Below are 19,956 nucleotides of genomic sequence, written 5' to 3' on the forward strand. Positions count from 1 at the left end.
ACCAGGGCCTGTGTGCCCCGTCGCCCACCCCTGTGCCCCAGAGCACCACACCAACGCCAGCCCGTGGATATATCCCTCCTGGAGCCCTGTGAAGCCCCCAGTGGATTCCCGCCCCGCCTCCCCGCCACTGTGCGGTCCGGCAACTTCCTCCCCTCTCTGACCCCCACCCGCTGGCGGAGACTCGTCACGTTTCCGATTTGGGCCCAATACGTGGGGCACGGGGAATTAGTCGGTGTCCCCATCCCGTGCTGGTATTTACGGACATGGCGGGCAGCCTCAGCCCCAGGCACGGCCAGGCCTGGACCTGGCCGTCAGGGGGACCAGGGTCCCTAAAGGCTCTGGGCGACATAGGAGCCTCAAGGGAGCTGAGTCCCCGTCTCGGGCCCCCTTTGGCCAGAGGAGAGCAGGTGCCTCGGCCTTCCGTGGCCCCTGAGCCCCAAGAACCCCCTGGCTCACTCCCTCCGGGCTCAGGGACCTGACAGCTCAGCACGTGGAGCAGGGGAGGTCCAGTGCGGCTGCTCACCTTTTCCAGCTTGGAAAGAGCCAGAGAGTAGCTGTCCTTAGCACGGAACTGCATGAAGCGCATGTTGGAAGGGTGGGTGAGCTCCGTGGTGATGCTCAAGCTGGGGAACAGCCTGCGGGGCAGCGGGGTCAGGGCGGGGTCTGCGATGGCGGACGGGGCAGCGGGGGCTCAGGACGGGTCCTCCGGTCACGGACGGGGCAGCGGGGTCAGGGCGGGTCCCCCGGTCGCGGATAAGGCAGCGGGGACTCGGGGTGGGGTCCCGTGGTCCCAGCGGCTGCAGAGGGCCGGGCTCCTGGATGGCCGGGGCGCTGGTTCTGGACCCAGCCTGGCCCTGCTGCGGCCGCCCCGGGAGCGAGCCCCGGCCTCTCACCGGAACATGGTCTGCACGTTGACGATGGTCTTAGCGTCCGCCATGTAGTCCTCCTCGGCGCTCATGGTGCTCTCCTTGTCCACCACCACCAGGTTGTCCGCGTAGATGATACCGCACTGCAGCAGGCTGTCCAGGCTGGGGTCGGGGGGACACGCCACGTGGCTGGGGGCCCCCAGGGCCAGGTCGGGCGACCCGGGAGCTCCCTCTGGGTGCAACTTACCCCCCTCCCCTGCACCTCCTGGGCTCCCCACAGCTGGGGAGGAGGGGCGGGGTGGGGAGGGGAGGGGCGGGGCAGGGAGGGGCTCCGTGGGGAGCCGGCGAGGCGGATGTCCCTTACTTGTCCACTGAGCCCTCCATGTAGTAGACCATGGGGAAGCAGCAGATGGCCTCCAGGAAGTGGTGGTCAGGCCTGTGGGGACAGTAGGTCCCGTGGGTGCCCGCCCTGCTCTGCCGCTCGCCCCCTGTGCCCAGCTTGGCCCTGCCCCGAGTGAGCAAGGCTGGATGGAGCAGGGGTCCCCCAAGACCACAGCGCATCAGACGTGGGGGCCTTTACAGAACCACGCGGCTGTTCTTTGTTTTGCCTGAGGGAGAACCACGGCCCCGGTGGGGGAGGGGGACTGGCTCAGGTCAGACCCCAGGCTCGGGGGGTCGAGGTGCTGGGGTTGGGCCAGGGCCCCCCGGAGATTCATAGTGAGGGGACAGGACAAACCGTGCAGGAGGAAGAAGGGTGCTCCTGAGCACCGGGGGCCCAGGGACACAGGGGCCTCTGCAAGTGGGCGTGGGGGTGCGCGGCGGGTCTCACTTGTTGTCCAGCAGCAGCACGATGGGGTTGAGCTCCCGGCGGGATCTGTAGTAGGCCCGCAGCGGCACGATGAAGTTGTACAGCCCGTTGCCCGCCGTCTCCGCCGACACGATGATCAGCTTGTTCTTGAAGCCGTAAGCCTTGGCGTCCTCGTAGCTGTTGTGTTTGCAGCCCTGCCGAGAGCCCGGGGCCGACCTCAGCCTTGGGACCGAGACCGCCGGTTACTGTACCAGCAAAGCCTGGGTTCACCGGGAAGAAGCGAGATTCCATCCGGAACAAGCCATGGGCCAGTTCTGAGAAGAGCAGGCCTGCTGGGCTTCGGAGAAGGGGTGAGTGGGCAGGGGCTCTTCAGAACTGAAAGTCCACCGGGGGCGGGTGTGGTCGCCTCTCACTGGCTGCCCCGTGGCTAGCCCGTCTCCTCCCTGTGGCTCTGCCCTGGACAGTGGCCGTGAGGAGCTCCCTCTGCCCACCTCCTGTCTCTGTGGGGCTTCCCCTCACTGACTTTCACACGGCATCAGCCACCGTGGCGACGCCAGGCTTCTCAGGGACCCCTTGCCGAAGGGCACCCACAGGCACCTGGTGGCCAGCTGCTGGCCCTGGCCCCTTTGTGGCCTGCAGCAGCCCCATGGGAGCCACACGCCCCAGCAGACCTGCTCACCCCGCCTGCGGCGGCTCCGTGTATGACCGCCCTGGGGCAGAGCTGCGGGGAGAGGGGATGGTGCCGTGGGACCCCTAAGTCCAGAAGGGGAGGGAAGCACTGTACGAACCTGCATCTCAGCAGCTGCAGAAAGGAAATCTGTGTTGTGTGTGCACGTGTGCACACGTGTGTCACGCGTGCACACGTGTGACACACACGTGAGCAACACGTACGCACACGCGTGCACATGCATGTGTGCACACGCCATGCATCACATGTGCACGTCATGTATGTGCACAGCGTGCATGTGTTGTGCGTGTACTTGTGCACATGTATCACATATCATGCGTGTGGTGTGTGTATGCCACGTGCATGTGCACATGTGTAACGTGTGTACACCCGCGTATGCACATGTGCCAGCTCCATCTGAGGCCCAGATGCAGTGATACTGTAGGAGCTGCGAGCACGCCTGTACCCAGAACTTGGTGTCAACCCCGTTTTGCACGGAGAGACGCGGGGCTCCCTGGGGGAGTGGCTCCAGGACAGGAGCAGGGCAGGGCAGGTGCACGACAGGGCGGGGATGCTGTGGAAGTGTTCTGGGGACAACAGGGACACAGTCTCGCCCCAATGTGCCCAAATGGCTTCCCCCCGCAAAACAGGAAAGTCTGAGCCCCGAAATCAGTAACGATTGGCCACAAACCGCAGCACCACAGGAGTAAGCGTGGTGACAGTCCTGAACCAAAGAGGAGTCAGAGGCCGTACTGTGCGAAGCGCAGAAGCGGACACGCCTCCTCGCGGCTGGACGCTTAGAAGCAGGTACGAGGGATCCGGGCTGAGACCCCTGGGCGAGGACACACCTTCCCCGTCTCCCCACAAATGACTCACTAGCCACAAAGGCAGAAGCAGAGGAACCTGGGTGAGCCATGTGATCCACACCAACACCCCCAGGAATGCAGCGCACGAACGTCTCGTGCCTCCGAGCACACTGTCACCTTCGGAGATTGGGCCCCAGGTGCACAGGCAGAGTCGTCTCACGAGAAAGCTCTCAGACCCATCCCCTCCATCCAAGGCAGGTGCCACCAAACCACTGTCCACGCCTCCAGACGCAGGGCTGAGAGCCACGTGAGAAGGGTCAGGACAGGTGTGTGCCCCGTGAGGTGTGGACAGGCCCCGGAGGCAAACCTGCCGCGTGAAGGGCAGCGAGGGCTGCAGGACGAGGGGGCACCCGAGGCGGCCGGTGGACCCGACAGGGGCGCTGAGGGACGTCCTAGCTCTCAGAAAGCACACAGGCGGGGGGCAGGGGGAAGGGGCTCCACCTGCTCCCAGGGGGTGCGGGTAAAACCCGCATGTCTTTGGAGGCCGAGAGCAAACGCCGTGAGTCTGGGCAAAGGCCCAGGATCTCCTTCTCGTCTCGAAGCTTTTTCTGAAAGTTCATGGTTACCTCGCAAGGTCAAGTCCCGTGGAGCGCGGGGCGGGGGGGGGGGGGGCACCCACCTTGTCCAGCCGCAGACAGCAGAACGGGGCCTTCACGGGCAGAAGGTGGCACAAGGTGGGGGAGCTGCCGATGTAGGGCGAGTTGGGGGGGTAGCCCTTCACGTACCTGGCGTGGGAGACAGCAGTCGCCTGGCCATTGGGCCTGGGGGCTCCGGCTCCGCCCCCGCAGCCCCACCCCAGCCCCTGCCCGCACTGCCCCAGCGCAGCAGGGCTGTGCCCCCAAGCGGCCACACGGAGGCGCCAGACCCCACGGACCAGCCCCGCTGTGGGACTGCGTGTGGGGGTTGGAGAGCTGGGCCCGGACCACCGGGTCCCAGGTGAGGAGCCACGCAGCACGCACACGAACACACAACTCATGGACACACACACACGCTTACACAGAGCCTGCGATCACCGGCATAACCCGAGGCTCCTGCCCTCCCTGAAGCTGCCAGCACCCCAGTCCGGGGGCCGACGCTGGCCCTCGGCCCCTCTCTGCCGGCTGCCCGGGGCTCGGCTGGTCTCCCCAGCAGCACCCAGTGCACCCCACACGGGGGTGGCCACAGCCGGGCCTTGAGCAGCGTGGGGGAGGGGACGGCCTTCGGCTCTGTCTCCAGCTGGCTTCAGGGACACGGCCTTGGTGGTCAGCCACGCCACCTGCCTCTGGGGCTGGATGGCGCCTCCCCAAGGGCTCCCCTACCATGACCTCGATAGATGATGCTCAGAGGACAGCCTCCCCCTCTGAGCAGGCCTGGCCCGCAGGTGTGGCAGCCCGCGGTAGAGGTGGAGGGGAGACGGGACAGGAGGCACAGCCCAGCTTTCATTACATTTGCCAAACGAGGTCTCCCATGAAGCCCTGACTCAGCCCACGGGGACTCCACCCTCCCTCCCTGCTGGCCGCAGCCCCCAGGCCTGTGTCTGCCCCCACCCCCGCCCCCATCGGAAGCTTCTGTCTGGGCGCAGGGGCACTCACTCCACCACCGACAGCCCCTCGTCGTCTGACGGAGTCATCTCGTCCTCCGACGGGTCACTCAGCAGGTCGCAGGGCAGCAGAGCCGAGCTGTCTGTCGGGCGCTCCAGGACGGGCGCGATGCTGGGCCGCCGGCTGCCCGAGCCGTTCTCTGTGGGCAGCGCGAGCTTGCCGCCCCCGCCGCCCCCACCGCTCTGTGCGGGCCGGCACTCTGTGTTCTGGAGGTCCATGGCCACTGTCCCTGGAGCAGAGCGGCTGACCTTGGCTGGCCGTCCCTCCCTGGGCTCTGCTGGGGGCGGCTGGTTCGCGGATCGGAGTGGGACCGCCGGTGCAGGGCAGCCTCCCCCCGCCCGGTCCCAGGGCGGACACTGGGACGCCAGCGCCCCCGACGGCCCTGCGGGGCGGGGGGGTGTACCGACGGGAACACGAGGCGCGGGGCGGGGGCTCACCCATGGAGGCCACGATGCTGTGCATGGGCAAGCGGGAGGAGCCGTCGTACAGCCCCTGCGCCGGGAAGCCCTTCTTCTTCTGCTTCTCCTCCTGCTTGAAGATGAAGGCGGAGTTCTCCTCCTTGGTGATGTTGATGTAGAAGCAGGTGTCGGACGCCGCCAGCGTGTGCCGCGGCCCAGGGTTCAGCAGGATGCTCTTGTCCTCGCGCTTCAGCCCGATGAGGCACACGCCGTACCTGCGCGGGGCGCACCTTGTAGGCGTCCTGCCGCAGCTGCTGGCTACCCCGCGGCCACCGCCCCCGGGCCCCCGGCCCCGCCCCCCCCCCCCCCGCCGCCCCCCTCCCCCCCCCCGCCCCCCGGCGCCCCGCCTCCTCCCGCGGCCCCGCCTCCGATCTCCTTTCTGGGCCCCGCCCCCGCCCGCGGCCCCGCCCCGCCCGCGGCCCCGCCCCCGCCCGGGGGCGCGTACTTCTTGTGCGCGTGGAAGGCGGCGTAGGTGAAGCTCTTGCCCTCGTACTCGCGGAAGAACTTGCTGTCCCCCATGCGCACGTGGTACACCTCGTTGCCCGAGCAGCGCCCGTACATGCGCTGCCACTGCTCCGGGGACTCCTGGCCTTCCCTGCGGGGCGGCCGCCCGTCAGCGGCCCCCGGGGGCGGCCCACACCGCCCCCCACCCCCCCCGCCCCCCCCGCCCCCCGGGCGGGGCCCCCCGCGGCCCCCCCCCCCCCGACGGCCCCGCCCCCGCCCCGCCTGCCCCGGCCGCGCACTCACTGGCCGCGGGACGTGTGCACCAGCAGCGTGATGAGCGTGGACGTGGCGGGACAGATGCAGTTGAGGGCCAGCATGGCGTACTTGCACTCCTCCTCACACACCACGTGGTCTGCGGCGGGACGGGGCAGGTGGCCGCCGGGGCCTCGCCGTCCCACAGCGGGCGCCCCGGCCCGCGCCCTCCCCCCGCGCCGCTTGCCCTCGCAGCATCGGAGCCCGACTCCCAGCTTGAGGACCGCTCCAGGGCGGGGGTCTGCTCGCCCCCTCCCACCGGGAGCCCAGCTGGAGCGCGACCACAGAGATGCCTCTCGGAGGCCCCACGGACACTTGGGTCCGCGTGCCGGACGGTCACCTCCCACAGGGACGCCTGCGTGGGCTTCACCGCGCCCCACAGCCCCCCGAGAGGCTCTGTGAGCTCGCGGGTGCTCCAGCCCTTCCCACACTCCACGTGGGCGCACACCCGCCCCACGCACCTGCGAACTTGACGTGGAATTTGTTCTCCGGCTTGAGAATCTGGACGTAGAGGGGGCAGTTGGGTGCAAAGTCCTTCACGGCCCAGGCTCGCAGGATGGTCTGGTGGTCCTGGGGGAGGGGAGGCGGGGTCAGTGCTGAGGGGTGCAGCGGCCCAGGGGAGGGTCTCTGCCCTCAGGCGTCCCCCTGCTCGGGCTGGGCTGGGGGCCAGTGCACTCACCGCTGCTGTACGATCCACTTCGTTGCGGCTGCTGAGGATAAAGCAGGCCTCCCCGTTGTCCATCCTGCAAAGCACCAGGTCTGAGCGCTGCCTGCACCGTCCACGCTCCTCAGATGTCCCGGGCTCAGAGGCCGGAAGGGTTGAGCCCCGTCGGACCCCACCTCGCTCTGGGCTGATGGGCTGGCGTCAGGACTCAGACCAGCTCGCGGGGGGGGCCCATCCTCTATGACCCGATTAAGCCAGGGCCAGGTTGGGGCGCAGAATGGGGGAGAGCATGTGGTAATTAAGAGGCCGGACCCTTGTCCACTTGCTGGCCTGTGTCTCCCAAGGGACTTGGATGGCCTGTTCGGCTCTCCTCTCCCACCCCTGAGAGCCCCCGCCGGCTGCAGCAGGGGCACCGGGGAAGTGCTCACAGCCCAGGGCAGGGAGGCCGCTCCCTCCCCAATATGCTGCCCTGCACCCCACCCACCCTGGCTCATCACTGGCCCCTGCCAGGCCTCTGCCTCTCCCTGCCCCTTGGCCTGGAGCTGGGTCACAGGAGAGGCTGGGTCCCCTGGCCACGGCCACCTCCATGCTGGAGTCCTTTCTAAAACGTTACAGATGGGAAGGGGGGCGCCCTGGCTATCCAGTCTACTGCTTCCCCTTGGCCGAGCACCCCACACTCCATCGCAGGATGAGAAGAGGTCCCTGGAATGAAGATATGCCGAGGGGGACTCCCGGGCTGTCCTGCAACGCGCAGTGGCACATTTGGGAAGTCCCATCTGACAGCTTCGTCTTCTTTCCTCAAGTCACTCTGGCAGCTTGTCTTTTTTTAAAGATTTTATTTGTCAGAGAGTGCTCAAGAACACAAGCAGGGGGAGTGGCAGGCAGAGGGAGAAGCAGGCTCCTCGCCGAAAAGGGAACCCGATATGGGGCTGGATCCCAGGACCCTGGGATCACCACCCAAGCCAAAGGCAGATGCTTAACGGACTGAGCCGCCCAGGCACCCCGCAGCTTGTCTTTAAAAGAAACCTTACCCACGGCCCTTGTCTTCCCACCCTGACCCCACCTGGAGCCGGTCCCGGAACCTGACTGCATCTCCCATCCCGGAGCAGGGGCGAGTGGGAGCCCCGGCAGGCCGACCCTTGGGCACGGGAGGACAGGTGGGCTGGGCCAGCCCTGGTGCTCCGAGGTGGGGTCCATGTGGGGCTTGGCTGGCCTGGGCGGGCAGCAGGCCCAGAGCCTGAGTGGGAGCCGCTGGCTGCCCCGATGACCCTCCCCAATCGGCTCCTCCCTCACCCCGGCCGGCACTCACTTGGCTCGCATGAGGTCCTGGTCTTTGAGCGCGGAGCCCTGGAGGTAGATGACCCGCTGGGACCACAGGGGTATTTGCAGGACCCTGCGGACCTGGATGTCCATCTCGGTGGGGCACAGGATAACCACGTAATAGTCCTGCGGGAGGCGGGGTCAGTCCCGCCCCGGCTCGGGTGTAGCGGGCCCATCCGCGGGGCGGCCAGTGCAGACAGCGGGGATCGGGGGCCGCAGCTCTCACCTGCAGCCGGGGGTGTGCGTAGAACTCGTTGAGGAAGTCCATGAGCAGGTCGACCTTGAGGGAGCTGACACACAGCACCACATGCTTCTCCGTCTGCGCCCTGTGGCGGCTGTAGTTCCCGCCGGACTTCTGGCGCTCCATCCACAGGTAGACCAGCTCCTCAAACTGCGGGGGGAGAGCCGCTGCGTCCCAGGGGGCCCGACTCGGGGGCAGTGCAGGGAAGGGGCCCTCCCTCATGGGAGCTGCACGCAGAGCCCCCTTCCCCGACAGCACAGGCCGCCTGGGGGGGTGGCAGGGAACGGGGGTGGGGCGCGGGGGGGAACGGAGCCCTGCTTCCTGGCCCCCGGAACCCTGGCGACAGTGACGCGATGCCCAAGTCCACGCTCCTGACATGGGGGCGATGATGAGAACTTGGGGTCGCCATGGACCCCTAAGATCCCTTTGGAGAAGCCTGGGGGTGGCAGGAAACTCTCGGGCACAGGGACCGAAATCCAGACTCCTGGCGAGGAAGAGACTGTTCTGTCCGGTGGGGACTCGCCCACTCTGCCCACGCCTCAGGGACGCCAGCCTCACACACACCCCTTGTGAGTCCTTCTGAATTAGGAAGGAGAGGGAGGGGTACCAGCGGCTCAGGGAGCGGAGCAGGGCTCCACGGACCCGCGGGGGTGTGGGCGGCCTCCTTCCCCGGCAGTTTCCCCGCTATCTCTGGGCCCTGAGATTCAACACCCCTGCCTTCGGCAGCTGCCCTCTGGTGTGCTCACCCCTGCTGGGAGGCCCACTAGTATCCCGCCAAGATGGGATCATTTCACTGAGTTTATGGCGCACCTGCTAAGTTCCGGGGACAAGACCCCATGGCCCTGAAGCACAGGACTGGCTCCGCGGCTGGAGGGGTCACCTGTGTAGGGTAAGGGCCGCGTGCATGGACGCTGGGCCTCAGCCTCCCCCTCTGTAAGATGGCACGATCCTGTCTACCTCCCGGGGCCGAGAGGCAGCTAAGTGACCTGTGTTAGGTTCGACCGTGTCCCCTCAGATTCACGCCCACTCCGAACCTCCCCGTGGGATCTTCCGTGGAAACAGGGTCTTTGCAGGTGAGATTAGTTAAGGTGAGGTCAGACAGGATTGGGGTGGGCCTCCTCCAATGTCTGGGGCCCCTAAAAGGAGGGCAGTGGGCACGGAGATGCGTAAGGAGGAGGCACGTGAGGCCGGGAGCAGGGGTGGGAGGGATGGGGCCACGGGCTGGGGGAGCCCAGGGATCCCCGTGGCCCCAGAAGCAGGAAGGGTGTGAAAGGGAGCCTCCCTCGGGGTGTCCAGCAGGCGCTCGCCATGCGGTCACCCTGCACTCAGATGCGGGGTCAGGATGTCTCTGCCGTGTGAAGCCTGCGTGCGCCACGCGGTCAGCTGGCTTTGCTCTTGTCCGCGGGAGCTAACCGGGCAGCAGACTTGAGCAGAAGGACACGGGGAGAAAATGGGAACCACCCCTTTCCACCTTCCACGAGGGGGCGGGCAGCCGCTCTAGCGCCGCGCTCAGCCGCAACCTTGCTCCTGAGGCTCCAGCCCCGCCTCCTCCAACAGACCGTCTGCTCCAGCTGACCGCGGTCCCCCACTGAGAATGCCGCCCCTGGCTCCTCGACCCCCGGGAGGCGGTGGCCTCACCAGCCCCAGACCCACCACGGCTCCCACAGGGCCGGAGGTGACGGGCTCGCCCCCTCCTGTCCCACGCGGGTCTCTGGCACTCCTCCTTCCTGAGCTGGGCGTGGGGGGTGGGTGGGGGGCGTGAGGGGGGGTGGGGGGCGCGGACCGGACACGCACCTGCAGCGGCAGCACCACCAGCGCCACGCAGATCATGATGACCACGAGCAGCTGAGACGGCCAGATCTTGGGCGTCACGTCGCCGTAGCCCACGGTGGAGAAGGTGACGATGCAGAAGTAGAAGGCCGTGAGCAGGGACAGGTTCTCACCTGCTCGCTCCAGGTGCTGGATGCCACAGGTCCTGGGGAGCCGGGCGGTCAGAGGGCCGTGAGCAGGGCCGTGGCCACCTCACAGCTCCCTGGGTGACCCATCACTGGCCGGGGGATCCCCCACCCCACATGTAGTCCTGAGTCTGGCTCAGTCCCTGTGGGCTCTGGGTGCTCCCTCCTCCGCCAACGGTCTGCCAGAGCCGGCACAACCGCCCGTCGGATTCCCCCTGACATCCCCTTTCCTTCCCACGGCTTTTTTGAGGCCCCTGGAAAATGCACCCCGAAGTTCGTGCACTGGCTGAATGTGGGGCTGGGGGCCCGTGGAGGTGGGCGTGTCCTGGCTGTGAGCCCCCACATGCCACCCCACCGGCCAGCCTCCTCACCCAGGAGGTCAGATGGGGTGCAGGGATTGTCCAGCCCCTCCTGGGCCCGGCTGGACAGCCCTGCTTCCTGTGCCTGGGACCCCAAGGCCCAGTCTCCAGATGGAAGGTGCTGCTGGCAGGGCCTGGGGGGCCCATAGCACCCACCATGGGGTGCTCAGCAAAGAGAGGGGCTCAGAGACCGTCCCCCAGGGGGCAGGCACAGGGAGAGATCAGGTTGAGCCCCCAGTTCTGCTGGACTGTGTGTGTGTTGGGAGGGCAGGGCGGGGGCAGCCAAGAAGCCTGTGGCCTTCCTTCTCTCTTTCCCAGACCTTGGTGCCTGTCCTGCATCCTTGCCCGAGGCACAGGAGGTAGTGACCAGCTTCACTAGCCCCGGGCAGGGCACATCCCCAACCTCCTCCTAGAGGAGCTGGACTCAGGACCCCGCTGGCTGCAAGAGTGGGCTCTGAGCCACCCCCCAGCCCTGGGCCGGACTGCCAACCGCCCCCTTGAGGCCTCCCTGACCTCCTGGATACGCAGCAGGCGAGGGTGGCGGACCCCCTGCAGGGCGCACTCACCCCGTGAACACCAGGCACAGCAGGGTGCAGAACAGGATGAGCACTTGGTTGAACATGGCCGACTGCGTGCGCAGGATGGCGCGGTGGAAGTCGTTCTGCGGGATGCCGGCCGGTCAGGGCCACAGCCTGGGCCCGCCCTGGAGCTGGGGCCCTTCCTGCGGGGCGTCCCAGGGCCCCCGGGAGCGAGCGAGGGGGTGTGTCTGCGGCCCGGGCTCCCCTGTGGGACACCTGCCCTCGGCCCTCTGCTCTCGGCGGCCCCTCAGGTCACCCGCAGTGGGGGGCTGCCGGGGGCACAGACCGGAAGGGCCTGGCTTCCGTGAGGATGGGGGTGAGCCCTCGGGGGGACGGCTGCCCCGGGGGTAGTCTGTGTCCCACTGCTGGCTGACCGCTCGGGAAAGGGGTTTTGGCCAGATACTCGACAGACGGTCTGTCCGTGGGTCTGGGTCACGTGGGCCCCGTCCGCGTGGCCTGTTGGCTCCCGCCCCTCCTCCTGCAGCTGCAGGCAAAGCTCGGGGCTGGACCTCGGCTGCAGCACGAGGCCGCCATGGGTCCCGGTCGGGACAGAGACGGGAGGGCCGAGACTCGGGTCTTTCTGCTGTGACAGAGGTGGCGCGCTGCCGAGCCTCAGCCCAGCCTCCTGGGCACGGAGGGACGGCGGCCCGCTCCCTGCCAGGCCGGGGGCGTCCTGGGGGGCTCACACCCGGGGAGGCAGGCCGCTGCGTGGCCCGAGGCTTACGATCATGTTTTCCAGGGCGTGCTTGGCCAGCCAGCAGTTCAGAAACACGGGGATGAACAGGTTCCTCAGGGGCGCCCAGAATATCTGTGGAGGAGACGGATCAGGGGGCTGGTGCTGGGGGCCCCCCCGTTCCGCCGGGGCTCACCCACCGTCACGATGAAGGGCAGCGTGTTGATCATCTCCAGGACAAAAGAGACGCGGAAGATCTGCTCCCAGATGTTCCCCTGGGCGCCGTGGTGGCAGAAGAGAGGCACAAACCAGCCAGGAGGTCAGGAAACGGGGTTGGTCAGGACAAGCCGGCCAGGAGTGGGGTGGGGGGGTCAGAGGGGGGGGTCAGGCGAGGTGGGGGTACTCACTTTGTAGCTGAGGTAAATGAGGAGCATGGTCTCCAGGAAGCTTATTATGGCCACGATGACCTAGGAGGGGCGGAGCCTGAGTGGGGCGAGGGGCAGCAGGGCCCCCCGGAGCCACGCCCCCACTCACCTGAATCGCCCACAGAGTCATCTTTCTTTCCACCCAAAGGATGGGCGCCCTGGGGAGGGAGGGAGGTGAGCCTTGGGCTGTTGTCCCCCAGCCCCCCGGGGCCTCTGGTGACCCGAGCTGCTCCTTGGGAGGATGGAGGGCACCAGCCTTGCCCCCGGAGGCGACAAGGACAGGAGGGGAAGGGGAGGCTCCCAGGAGAGGAGGCCCGGCCCGAAGCTGGGGACGAGGGGCAGGGCTGCAGGCTCAGGGGGGCCCTTCACCCTGGACAGGCTCACTGGGGCTCCCCAAGCCCGGGGCTCCCTTCCTCCCCTGCTTTGGGGGGTGCAGGCCAGCGGGGGAGGGGACGAACCGAGCGAGCGGGAAGCCAGAAGCCCTTCTACCCAGGGGGTGGCCGCGCCCTGGGGGACGCATCCTAACTCTGAACCAGGCATCAGGGGCGCTCTGGGGCCGCAGCTCTCCTTGGGTGAAGCTGGCACACACGGGAGCCGCCCCCCCTCACTCAGGCCCCTCCCTGATGCTGCCCCCACCCCACCGCCGTCTGCGGGCCGAGCTGGAGTGGGGGGCTGCTGAGTCAAGTCACTTGGTGGTGCCTCGAAGTCTAACGCTGCCCCCGAGGCGTCAGGGGCTCTCGAGGGGCACCCCGGTGCCGCGCGCGCACGGGCCAAGGCCACGCCCCAGCCGAGGGGCTGGGCCAGGGGACTCACCAGTTGATCTCAGAGGATGAGCTGTTGAAGGTGTAATTCTGCTTTGGGCAGCCCCAGCTGTGGAGAGAGAGAGGTGGCCCAGCCGAGGCCCCGAAGACACGCTTCCCAAGGCTGCCACGGGCGCGGGAGCACGCCACGGGACCGCCCTCCGCACCCCACCCAGGGCCCGCGGACCCCCAGGCCGGCGGGTGGGAAAGCACCCCACGCTGGGGCATGGACGGCAGAGCCCAGGGAAGAGCTGGGGCTTCGGCCTGGTCTGACAGGAGGGTCTGGAGGGTTGGAGACGGAGCGGGGAGGCTCCCGGAGTCCAGAGTTGCCACACACATGGCAGGACGATGTGAGAGAGCCGGGCACGGACAGCGAGCTCCCTCCCTGACCCTGACGGCCGACTCCAAGACGCACGTCTCTGGGTCATGCCCAGAGACAAAGCTCTCCGCGGCCGCTGGATGCCCGGCCCCTGGGGAGGGGGGAGGGGCGGGGCAGGCCTGCTCATTCTGCCCCAGGATGTAACCAATGCCAGGGGCCCTGGCCGAGGGGACCTCGCTCTCACAGAGCCCCGTGGTGACAAGTGTCACAAGAGGCAGCTCCCTCCTCCTCTTTCCCTGAGCCTTACTGGGGCTAATGTTGCAGACTCAGCGCCCGTAGATGTGGGGGGCTGTCCTCCCACCGGGGCGCCCCCACCCCCGCCCATCCACCGTCCACCGACCACCGTCCACCGTCCACCGTCCGTGTAACCACCACCGCTCCGTCTGCTCTCTGTAATTCACCTGTCCATCCGTCCGTCCATCCAGCCGCCACACACTCGTCCATAACCCATCCATCCACCCCTACCCACCCGCCCCCGCACCCCTCCACCGGCCCCTCCTCCGTCCCTCCCCCCTGCCCAGCCACGTGCAGGGCACTGGACAATGAATATAATAGACCCGGGCCCTGTAGGGTTGTGGAACCAGATGCCTCAGGGTGCGCCGGGGGAGAAGGTGACTCAGGAAAGCGGTTTGAGAGTCCGAGCCCTCAGTTTTCTCCTCAACCCCCCACAGCCGGATCTGTGCAGCCCCCCGCGTTGAAGGCAGGAGGGGTTCCAAGGGAGCTGAGTGTGTGGCTTGGGGACACTAGGCCTGGGGCAGACAGGGGTGAAGGGCGGCTTGCCCTGTCCTTGGGCCCCAGCTTCCTCCCTGGCTCAGCCTGGGAGCCTGGTGGCTGCCCCTACCCTCAGGTTAGAGGCAGGAAGACCGGCTCTGCGGAGGGAGCCCGTCCACGGGAGACAGTGCTGAGCCCGCCCGACCCGGCTCTGCGGCCCTCGCATGGGGCTGTGGACACCCACTCAGCGCGAGCTCGGAAGAAGCAGAGACCGAGCCAAAGAGAAAACCACAAGCAAGAGCCCGGTTCCAGATGCCGCCTCGGGAGAAGCGGGAAGGCTGCGCCTGCCCAAGGCAAGGGGAGCTCCGGGAATCGGGGCCCAATGCAGGAAGACAGGCCGGGCTGAAGACGAAGCTCAGAAAGTGGCCCCGGAGGAGACGCGGGGGACACGGGATCGTCCAGAGCCGCACGCCCGGGCGTCGGAAGCCCGGGGACGGCAGAGGAAGGGAAGGGTGTCCTCTTCCAGGGCCCTGTCCCCCGGTCCGGCGTGGGAGAGAAGGGGCCACCCAAGGTGTCCCTGAGACTGCCAGGCACAGAGACATGATTCCGCCAGCTGGCCGGTGAGAAAACCAGGCGTCCCCCAAGGCTGACCAGCAGAACCCGAAGCAACAAGGCCACGCGGGGCATCCGTGAGCCTGTGTGACAGCCCAGACCTGGGGTGGCGGCGGGTGCCCCCTGCCAGGGACAGGGGCCCAGGAGGAGTCATGGCACCATGTGCAGCCCTGGGCTGGCATGTGTCCTGCCCCCTCCCTGGCCGAAGCCGGCACCGAGCTGCTGGCCGAGCCCCTCCTGTGCTCCGCTGGAGGCACAGCCAGCCACTGTCCACGGCCGGGGTGCCCTTGTCCCCGGGCTGAGCCCATTGGTCAGCAGGACCCTGAGTGAGGACACAGGGAAGGCAGGAGTCCCCGAGGGGCCGGGCTGGGCTGGACGCCAGCGCACACCCCACGCAGACCCCCACGGCCTTGGCCCCGGACAGTGGCCGCCCCCGCATCACCCACCATCCGATCCCCAGGGCCGGGTCATCAAGGAGCACGCGGACAATGTACAGCAAGCAGGTGAGCAGCTTCAGCGAGAAGTTGAACAGCCGGATCCTCAGGCCTGCGGGGGAGGGGCCGTCAGGGCTCCGGCACCACCGGAGTCCCACGGTGACGGTCACTGCTGACAGCTCCCCCGCCCCCCGGACCCCTGGGACCCCCTGGGCTGGGCTGCCCCAGGGACTGAGGGACCGCTCTGCATGGCCCGGGGCTGCTACTGTCCTGCCCTACAGATGGGGGTGCAGACAGCTCCCCAGGCCACCCACTCCTCGGGACGGGAGGGTGGGAGTCTCGGGGTCACAGGGACGGGTGAGGCCCCGGGGGGACCGCCACCATCCTGTGCGCCAGGAAGAGTCTGAGGAGGCCAAGCTCCTCCTGGGGAAGCAGGTAGAGGGAACCTATAGAGGAAGGGTGGGGTTGCACGGAGGGGAGCAGGGAAGCTTGCAGGGGGCAGGTAGGAGGGCCCCAAGTCCAGCAGGGGGCAGGGTCCCCACAGTTTCCAGGGCCTAATGCTGAGACCAGGGGCCTTCCCACCCTGCCCTGCGTCCACCACTCACTGGCATAGCCCCTCCTCTGCCCCACGCCCCTGCCCTGCACAGGCCCCCTGGCTCAGTGACATCCCCCTCCTGCCCGCCCAACACTGCTGCCCCCGCGGGCCCTGCCCTCGCCCCTGCTCACTGGATCTCTGGTTTTTGATGAAGAACAGCTTGAGGCGCTCCTTGAAGGTGTTCTCATTGACGTAGAACTCCACCTGGACCCTGGGGGCGGGGAGAGGGCCATGGGGGGCTCTGGCCAGCGGGGGCTCCCCAAGGGGCCGGACCAGCTACCCCTGCACTTCAGGAGCTGGGCAGACAGACGGACAGAGGGTGTAGCAGGACAAGGAGGGTTCCCCCCGCCAGTGATCCATGCACCTGTGCGGTCCTGGCAGACCTGCCCACCCCACCCTTGCAAAGCCAGTGGGCAGAGCGGGGGCTGCTCAGCAGCCACCTGCTTCCCACCAGGACCCTTCAGGCCCTGAGTGTGAACACGCACGGTCCCCAGGCTTGTTGTCCCAGGCAGCCGTTCACCCGGGTTAAATGCACCCTGTGTGGCCCTCAGCACGGGCTCAAAACATGCCAGCTCCTCTATGTAGAATGTTCTGGAAGCTGACAGTTGCTCTTTTTGATGGCCCCTGGTGGCTGTGGCCTGAGACTCGCTGCAGCCTCCAGGATGGTCACACAGAGGGGCCGGGAGACGTGACCTCCCCTGCAGCCAGCACAGGCCCCTCCAGCCCCAGCTGCCCTCACTTCCTTGGGCTCACCGATGTCCACAGGCCCCCACTCCTGCTCAGGCTCCCAGCGTCCTGGGATGGACAGAGCAGAGCCAGCACATCAGTGAGGGAGTCGCTGTGGGGAAGGGCCATTTGGTCCCCCGCAGTGACACAGGGCCTGGGGCAATGGGCCTCTGGCCGCCACAGCTCTGGCCTCACACAGGGGCCCCCCTGGAGCTGCTCTGCCCCGCGCGCTGGCCTGGTGGGGGTTTCAGGATCCCCCGGCATAGAAACTCCAGTGACGACAGCCAGCAGGACAGGCGGGCGTGGTCCTGGGACCAGGGATCCCATGGCAGGCAGCCTGTCCTCCTGCTGGCCTCCTGGCCACTGCCCACGTGGCGGGTGGGTTGTGAACCGAGGCCCCGGGCATCCCCCCGCCGCCGGGGCAGACGTCAGCCCTGCTCTCACCCTGACGGGGCGGGGCTGTTGGGCCTGGGCGGCTGCCGCGTCTCCAGGAAGGGTCTGTGCCGTCCTCATTCCCCAAATGCTGCTCTGGGCAGAGTACACGCGGCCTAGACGTGGAGGCCGTCCGCGCCGGCCCTGGTCCTGGGCCCTCGGGAGGGGCCTCGGACTGGGCACCCGCACCTCCCTGCCCTGCTCTGGTCTGGGGGCCTCGGCCCCGGCTACTGTGGCCTCTGCCGCTCACAGGGCTCAAGAAGGGTCCCAAAGGAGACAGGGGTGCTGTGGGCCCCTCTCCTCTCTTGCGTCTGGTGCAGAGGGTCCCCCAGCCACAACCTGGACTCCTGGAACCGAGCAGCAGGAAGAAGCTTCCATAGACCAGGGCGCTCTGACCTCAGAGCCAGTGACCAGTGCACTTCCTAGTACCCCAGCACATGCCCTGAACCCTGACGTACGCCCATGGTACCCCAGCACAAGCCCTAAACCCCGACACGTCCTCTGTTCCCCAGCACACGCCCACGGTACCCCAGTATACCCTCTGTACCCCAGCACAGGCTCGTACCGCACTGGACCCCAGCACATGCCTCGTACCCCACTGGACCCCAGCACATGCCTCGTACCCCACTGGACCCCAGCACAGGCTCGTACCCCACTGGACCCCAGCACAGGCTCATTTCCTCTCTCCCCTTGGAGCGCTGCCCCTGCTCTCTGGGCTTCCTTCAGGGCCCCTGAACCCCATCTTCCCCTGTAGCTGTCACCTGGTGCCAGGTTGGGGGCCCCCGAAAGTCTCTCTGGGGAGTTGGTCAGACAAGCCCGGTGGGGCCTGCGCCCGGTCTGGTCATGTCAGGAGAACAGATGCGACTCAGTAAGTCCGAGGGTCTCCCCAGGGCCCCAGAGCACCCAGCTCGGGAACACACCACTCTGGCCCCGTCACTCTGGCCCTGGTCCCAGCGAAGCCTCGACATGGGTCTCCCCACACCACCTGTGCCGTCCACTCTGGCTTGTCCCTGGCCAGCAAGGCCCCGCCTGCCCTCGGGCACTGGTAGCCGTTGGGCATCTTCCTCCTCAGCTTCCCAGGGCACCGACCGTGCTGCCCCCCACCCCCACCCGCTCTGGTCCCCTCCGTCGGCCCCGGGCTCCTTGGCCATCCCACATCCCAGCTCTGAATGTGCGATGCCCCAGGGCTGGTCGCCGGTGCCTCTCGATGCCCAGCTGACCGGCTTGTGCAAGGTGACTTCGAAACCCCCGCTCTCCTACGACCCCCCGCTGCCCTCCAGCATCGCCCCTTGGGGTGTTGCTCCCTAAACCAGCAGGACCAGCCCCTCCCCAGGTCAGAAGCGGCTTCCTCCCCCACGTAGGACCTCAGAGCCACCTCCTCCCGGGGCCACCCTCTATGTGGCCGATTGGCGCCTGTTTTCTCCCTTCCAGGGGTCCCAGCACTTCTGCCTCCCCTGCCTGTTCCTTCTGGAAGGCTGGACACCAGCCGGTGAGACAAAGGGCAGGGGGCTAGAGTCCCTAGGTCCTTCCCGCTGTCGGGAAAACCAGAGGGCCCCCAGCTCCTTCCCTGGCACCCCGACCCTAACCCCACCCGGCCCCCAGCCCCTGCTTCCCACCAGCCGCTCACTGCGCCGGAGCTTTTCCCGATGGTCCCCCACCGCCCGGGCCCACGGGGTCAGGACCGCCGACCTGGGGCTTGTTGGGCCCCGGACACCGTCGCTGCCCTCCCCTGCTCCTGAGAAGTGGAACCCTAGTCACTCCTTGGCCGGCCCTTGTCCCCTTGTGGGGCAGCTGCAGACACCCATCAGGACAGCCCCCAAGGCGGTCGGTGGCCAGCAGCCAGCAGCCTGTGGATGGAGGTGAGAAAGGCTGGCGGACGTGGCCTCGTGGCCCGAGCCTGCAGGGCTGGGGAGCACAGGAAGCCGCCTGAGCTTTTAATTTTTCATGAGCTGCGGCTGCCCACTTCTAGCCCGGCCACGAGAGTGGGCTCCGAGCTGTCCGTACCCCGAGGTACAGGTGCTGATGAGCGTGACGAGGCCCAGGGGGCGCGGGCGGACGCAGGAGGAAACGCCTTCCCAGCCGCCCGGCCCCGAGCCCCCAGTGCCCCCGCAGGCTGGGCCCGGCTGAAGGACACGCTCTGGGCTCGGCGAGCTGGCGGGAAGACGCGAGGGTCCCCGGGGCCACAGGCAGTCTGGCCCTCCTGAGGCCGCTTTGCTGTCCGGCTGCTCCACAGCCCCCGCACCTGCCTGAGCCTGGGCCTCCTCACCTGGGGAAGGAACAGTGACGGGACCGTCTGCCACATCGTCTCGAGGGAGCCAGGCGTGGGCTGTTACCTGCCCTCTTGGGTCTCAGGCTGCTTCCTGGGAAATCTGGCAAAGCGTTCATTCCGGATGGAGGATTAAGTGACTGATGGCCCCTGTGCACGGCCTGGGGCTTGGCACCCCCCACCCCCCGGCTCGGACTGAGTCGGGGCGCCCACAGTGGCCCGCTCTGGATCTCACACTGCCCCAGAGAGATGGGCCCTGGGCCGGAAGTCCGCATGTGTGGCTGCAGATGGGGCGTGGCTGATGCCCTTCGTGGGCAGGGCTGTGACCCTGGCTGGGGCCACCCCCTCCCCTAATGGCTGGTCCCGCTGTGGCTCAAGGCCCTGGGATGGGGCTGGGGACCGATCTCCCAGGAAGCCGCCCACGGGAGAGCCAGGAGAGGGTCCCTGGGAACCCACACACGGTGCGTGGTCTTGGGGCGGGTTATCAGCCCCCAGTGGCCAGCAAACTCCGCCTGGACACCACAGGCCGGGACGAGCAAAGAGGTCGACCTTTCTACACATCGTTTTCGGCAGGAGGCCTGGGGGAGGACCGGGCATGCCCAAGGCCCCTGCTTCCCGCTGCCAGGGGCCCAGGAAGAAGGTCGGAGGCAGGGGTGTCCCTCGGCTTGCTGCGGGTGGGCCTGGTCTGGGGCCCAGAGGCTGCGGGGAGCCCGAGGCTCAGATAGCTGGGGTCAGGCCACCAGCCCCGAGGACCGGACGGGCTAAATGTGGGCCCTGTCCCTGGG

General features: G+C 67.8%; 1 protein-coding gene across 10 annotated transcripts in view; it reads right to left on the bottom strand.

Moving 5' to 3' along the window:
- Nucleotides 1-19,956, bottom strand: part of KCNT1 (potassium sodium-activated channel subfamily T member 1) — a 62,159-nt gene that overhangs the window by 9,962 nt on the left and 32,241 nt on the right. For 5 of the 10 annotated variants that reach the window (XM_059410351.1, XM_059410349.1, XM_059410347.1 and 2 more), the window contains 22 exons: nucleotides 15,879-15,958; nucleotides 15,165-15,264; nucleotides 13,030-13,086; nucleotides 12,326-12,374; nucleotides 12,199-12,258; nucleotides 11,992-12,066; nucleotides 11,843-11,926; nucleotides 11,107-11,201; nucleotides 10,021-10,201; nucleotides 8,212-8,376; nucleotides 7,975-8,111; nucleotides 6,681-6,744; nucleotides 6,463-6,571; nucleotides 5,993-6,101; nucleotides 5,691-5,840; nucleotides 5,225-5,460; nucleotides 4,779-5,016; nucleotides 3,827-3,932; nucleotides 1,696-1,868; nucleotides 1,231-1,302; nucleotides 894-1,028; nucleotides 524-635 (listed from right to left, as the gene is read on the bottom strand). In XM_059410351.1, the coding sequence (XP_059266334.1) occupies nucleotides 524-635; nucleotides 894-1,028; nucleotides 1,231-1,302; nucleotides 1,696-1,868; nucleotides 3,827-3,932; nucleotides 4,779-5,016; nucleotides 5,225-5,460; nucleotides 5,691-5,840; nucleotides 5,993-6,101; nucleotides 6,463-6,571; nucleotides 6,681-6,744; nucleotides 7,975-8,111; nucleotides 8,212-8,376; nucleotides 10,021-10,201; nucleotides 11,107-11,201; nucleotides 11,843-11,926; nucleotides 11,992-12,066; nucleotides 12,199-12,258; nucleotides 12,326-12,374; nucleotides 13,030-13,086; nucleotides 15,165-15,264; nucleotides 15,879-15,958 (2,587 nt within the window). Of the gene's footprint in view, nucleotides 1-523; nucleotides 636-893; nucleotides 1,029-1,230; nucleotides 1,303-1,695; nucleotides 1,869-3,826; nucleotides 3,933-4,778; nucleotides 5,017-5,224; nucleotides 5,461-5,690; nucleotides 5,841-5,992; nucleotides 6,102-6,462; nucleotides 6,572-6,680; nucleotides 6,745-7,974; nucleotides 8,112-8,211; nucleotides 8,377-10,020; nucleotides 10,202-11,106; nucleotides 11,202-11,842; nucleotides 11,927-11,991; nucleotides 12,067-12,198; nucleotides 12,259-12,325; nucleotides 12,375-13,029; nucleotides 13,087-15,164; nucleotides 15,265-15,878; nucleotides 15,959-19,171; nucleotides 19,275-19,956 lie in introns of those variants that run through there. The other 5 variants (XM_059410345.1, XM_059410341.1, XM_059410344.1 and 2 more) reach the window with 3 other exon arrangements.

The sequence above is a fragment of the Mustela nigripes genome, chromosome 9 (genome assembly GCF_022355385.1).
Source record: "Mustela nigripes isolate SB6536 chromosome 9, MUSNIG.SB6536, whole genome shotgun sequence".
Lineage (NCBI taxonomy): Eukaryota > Metazoa > Chordata > Mammalia > Carnivora > Mustelidae > Mustela > Mustela nigripes.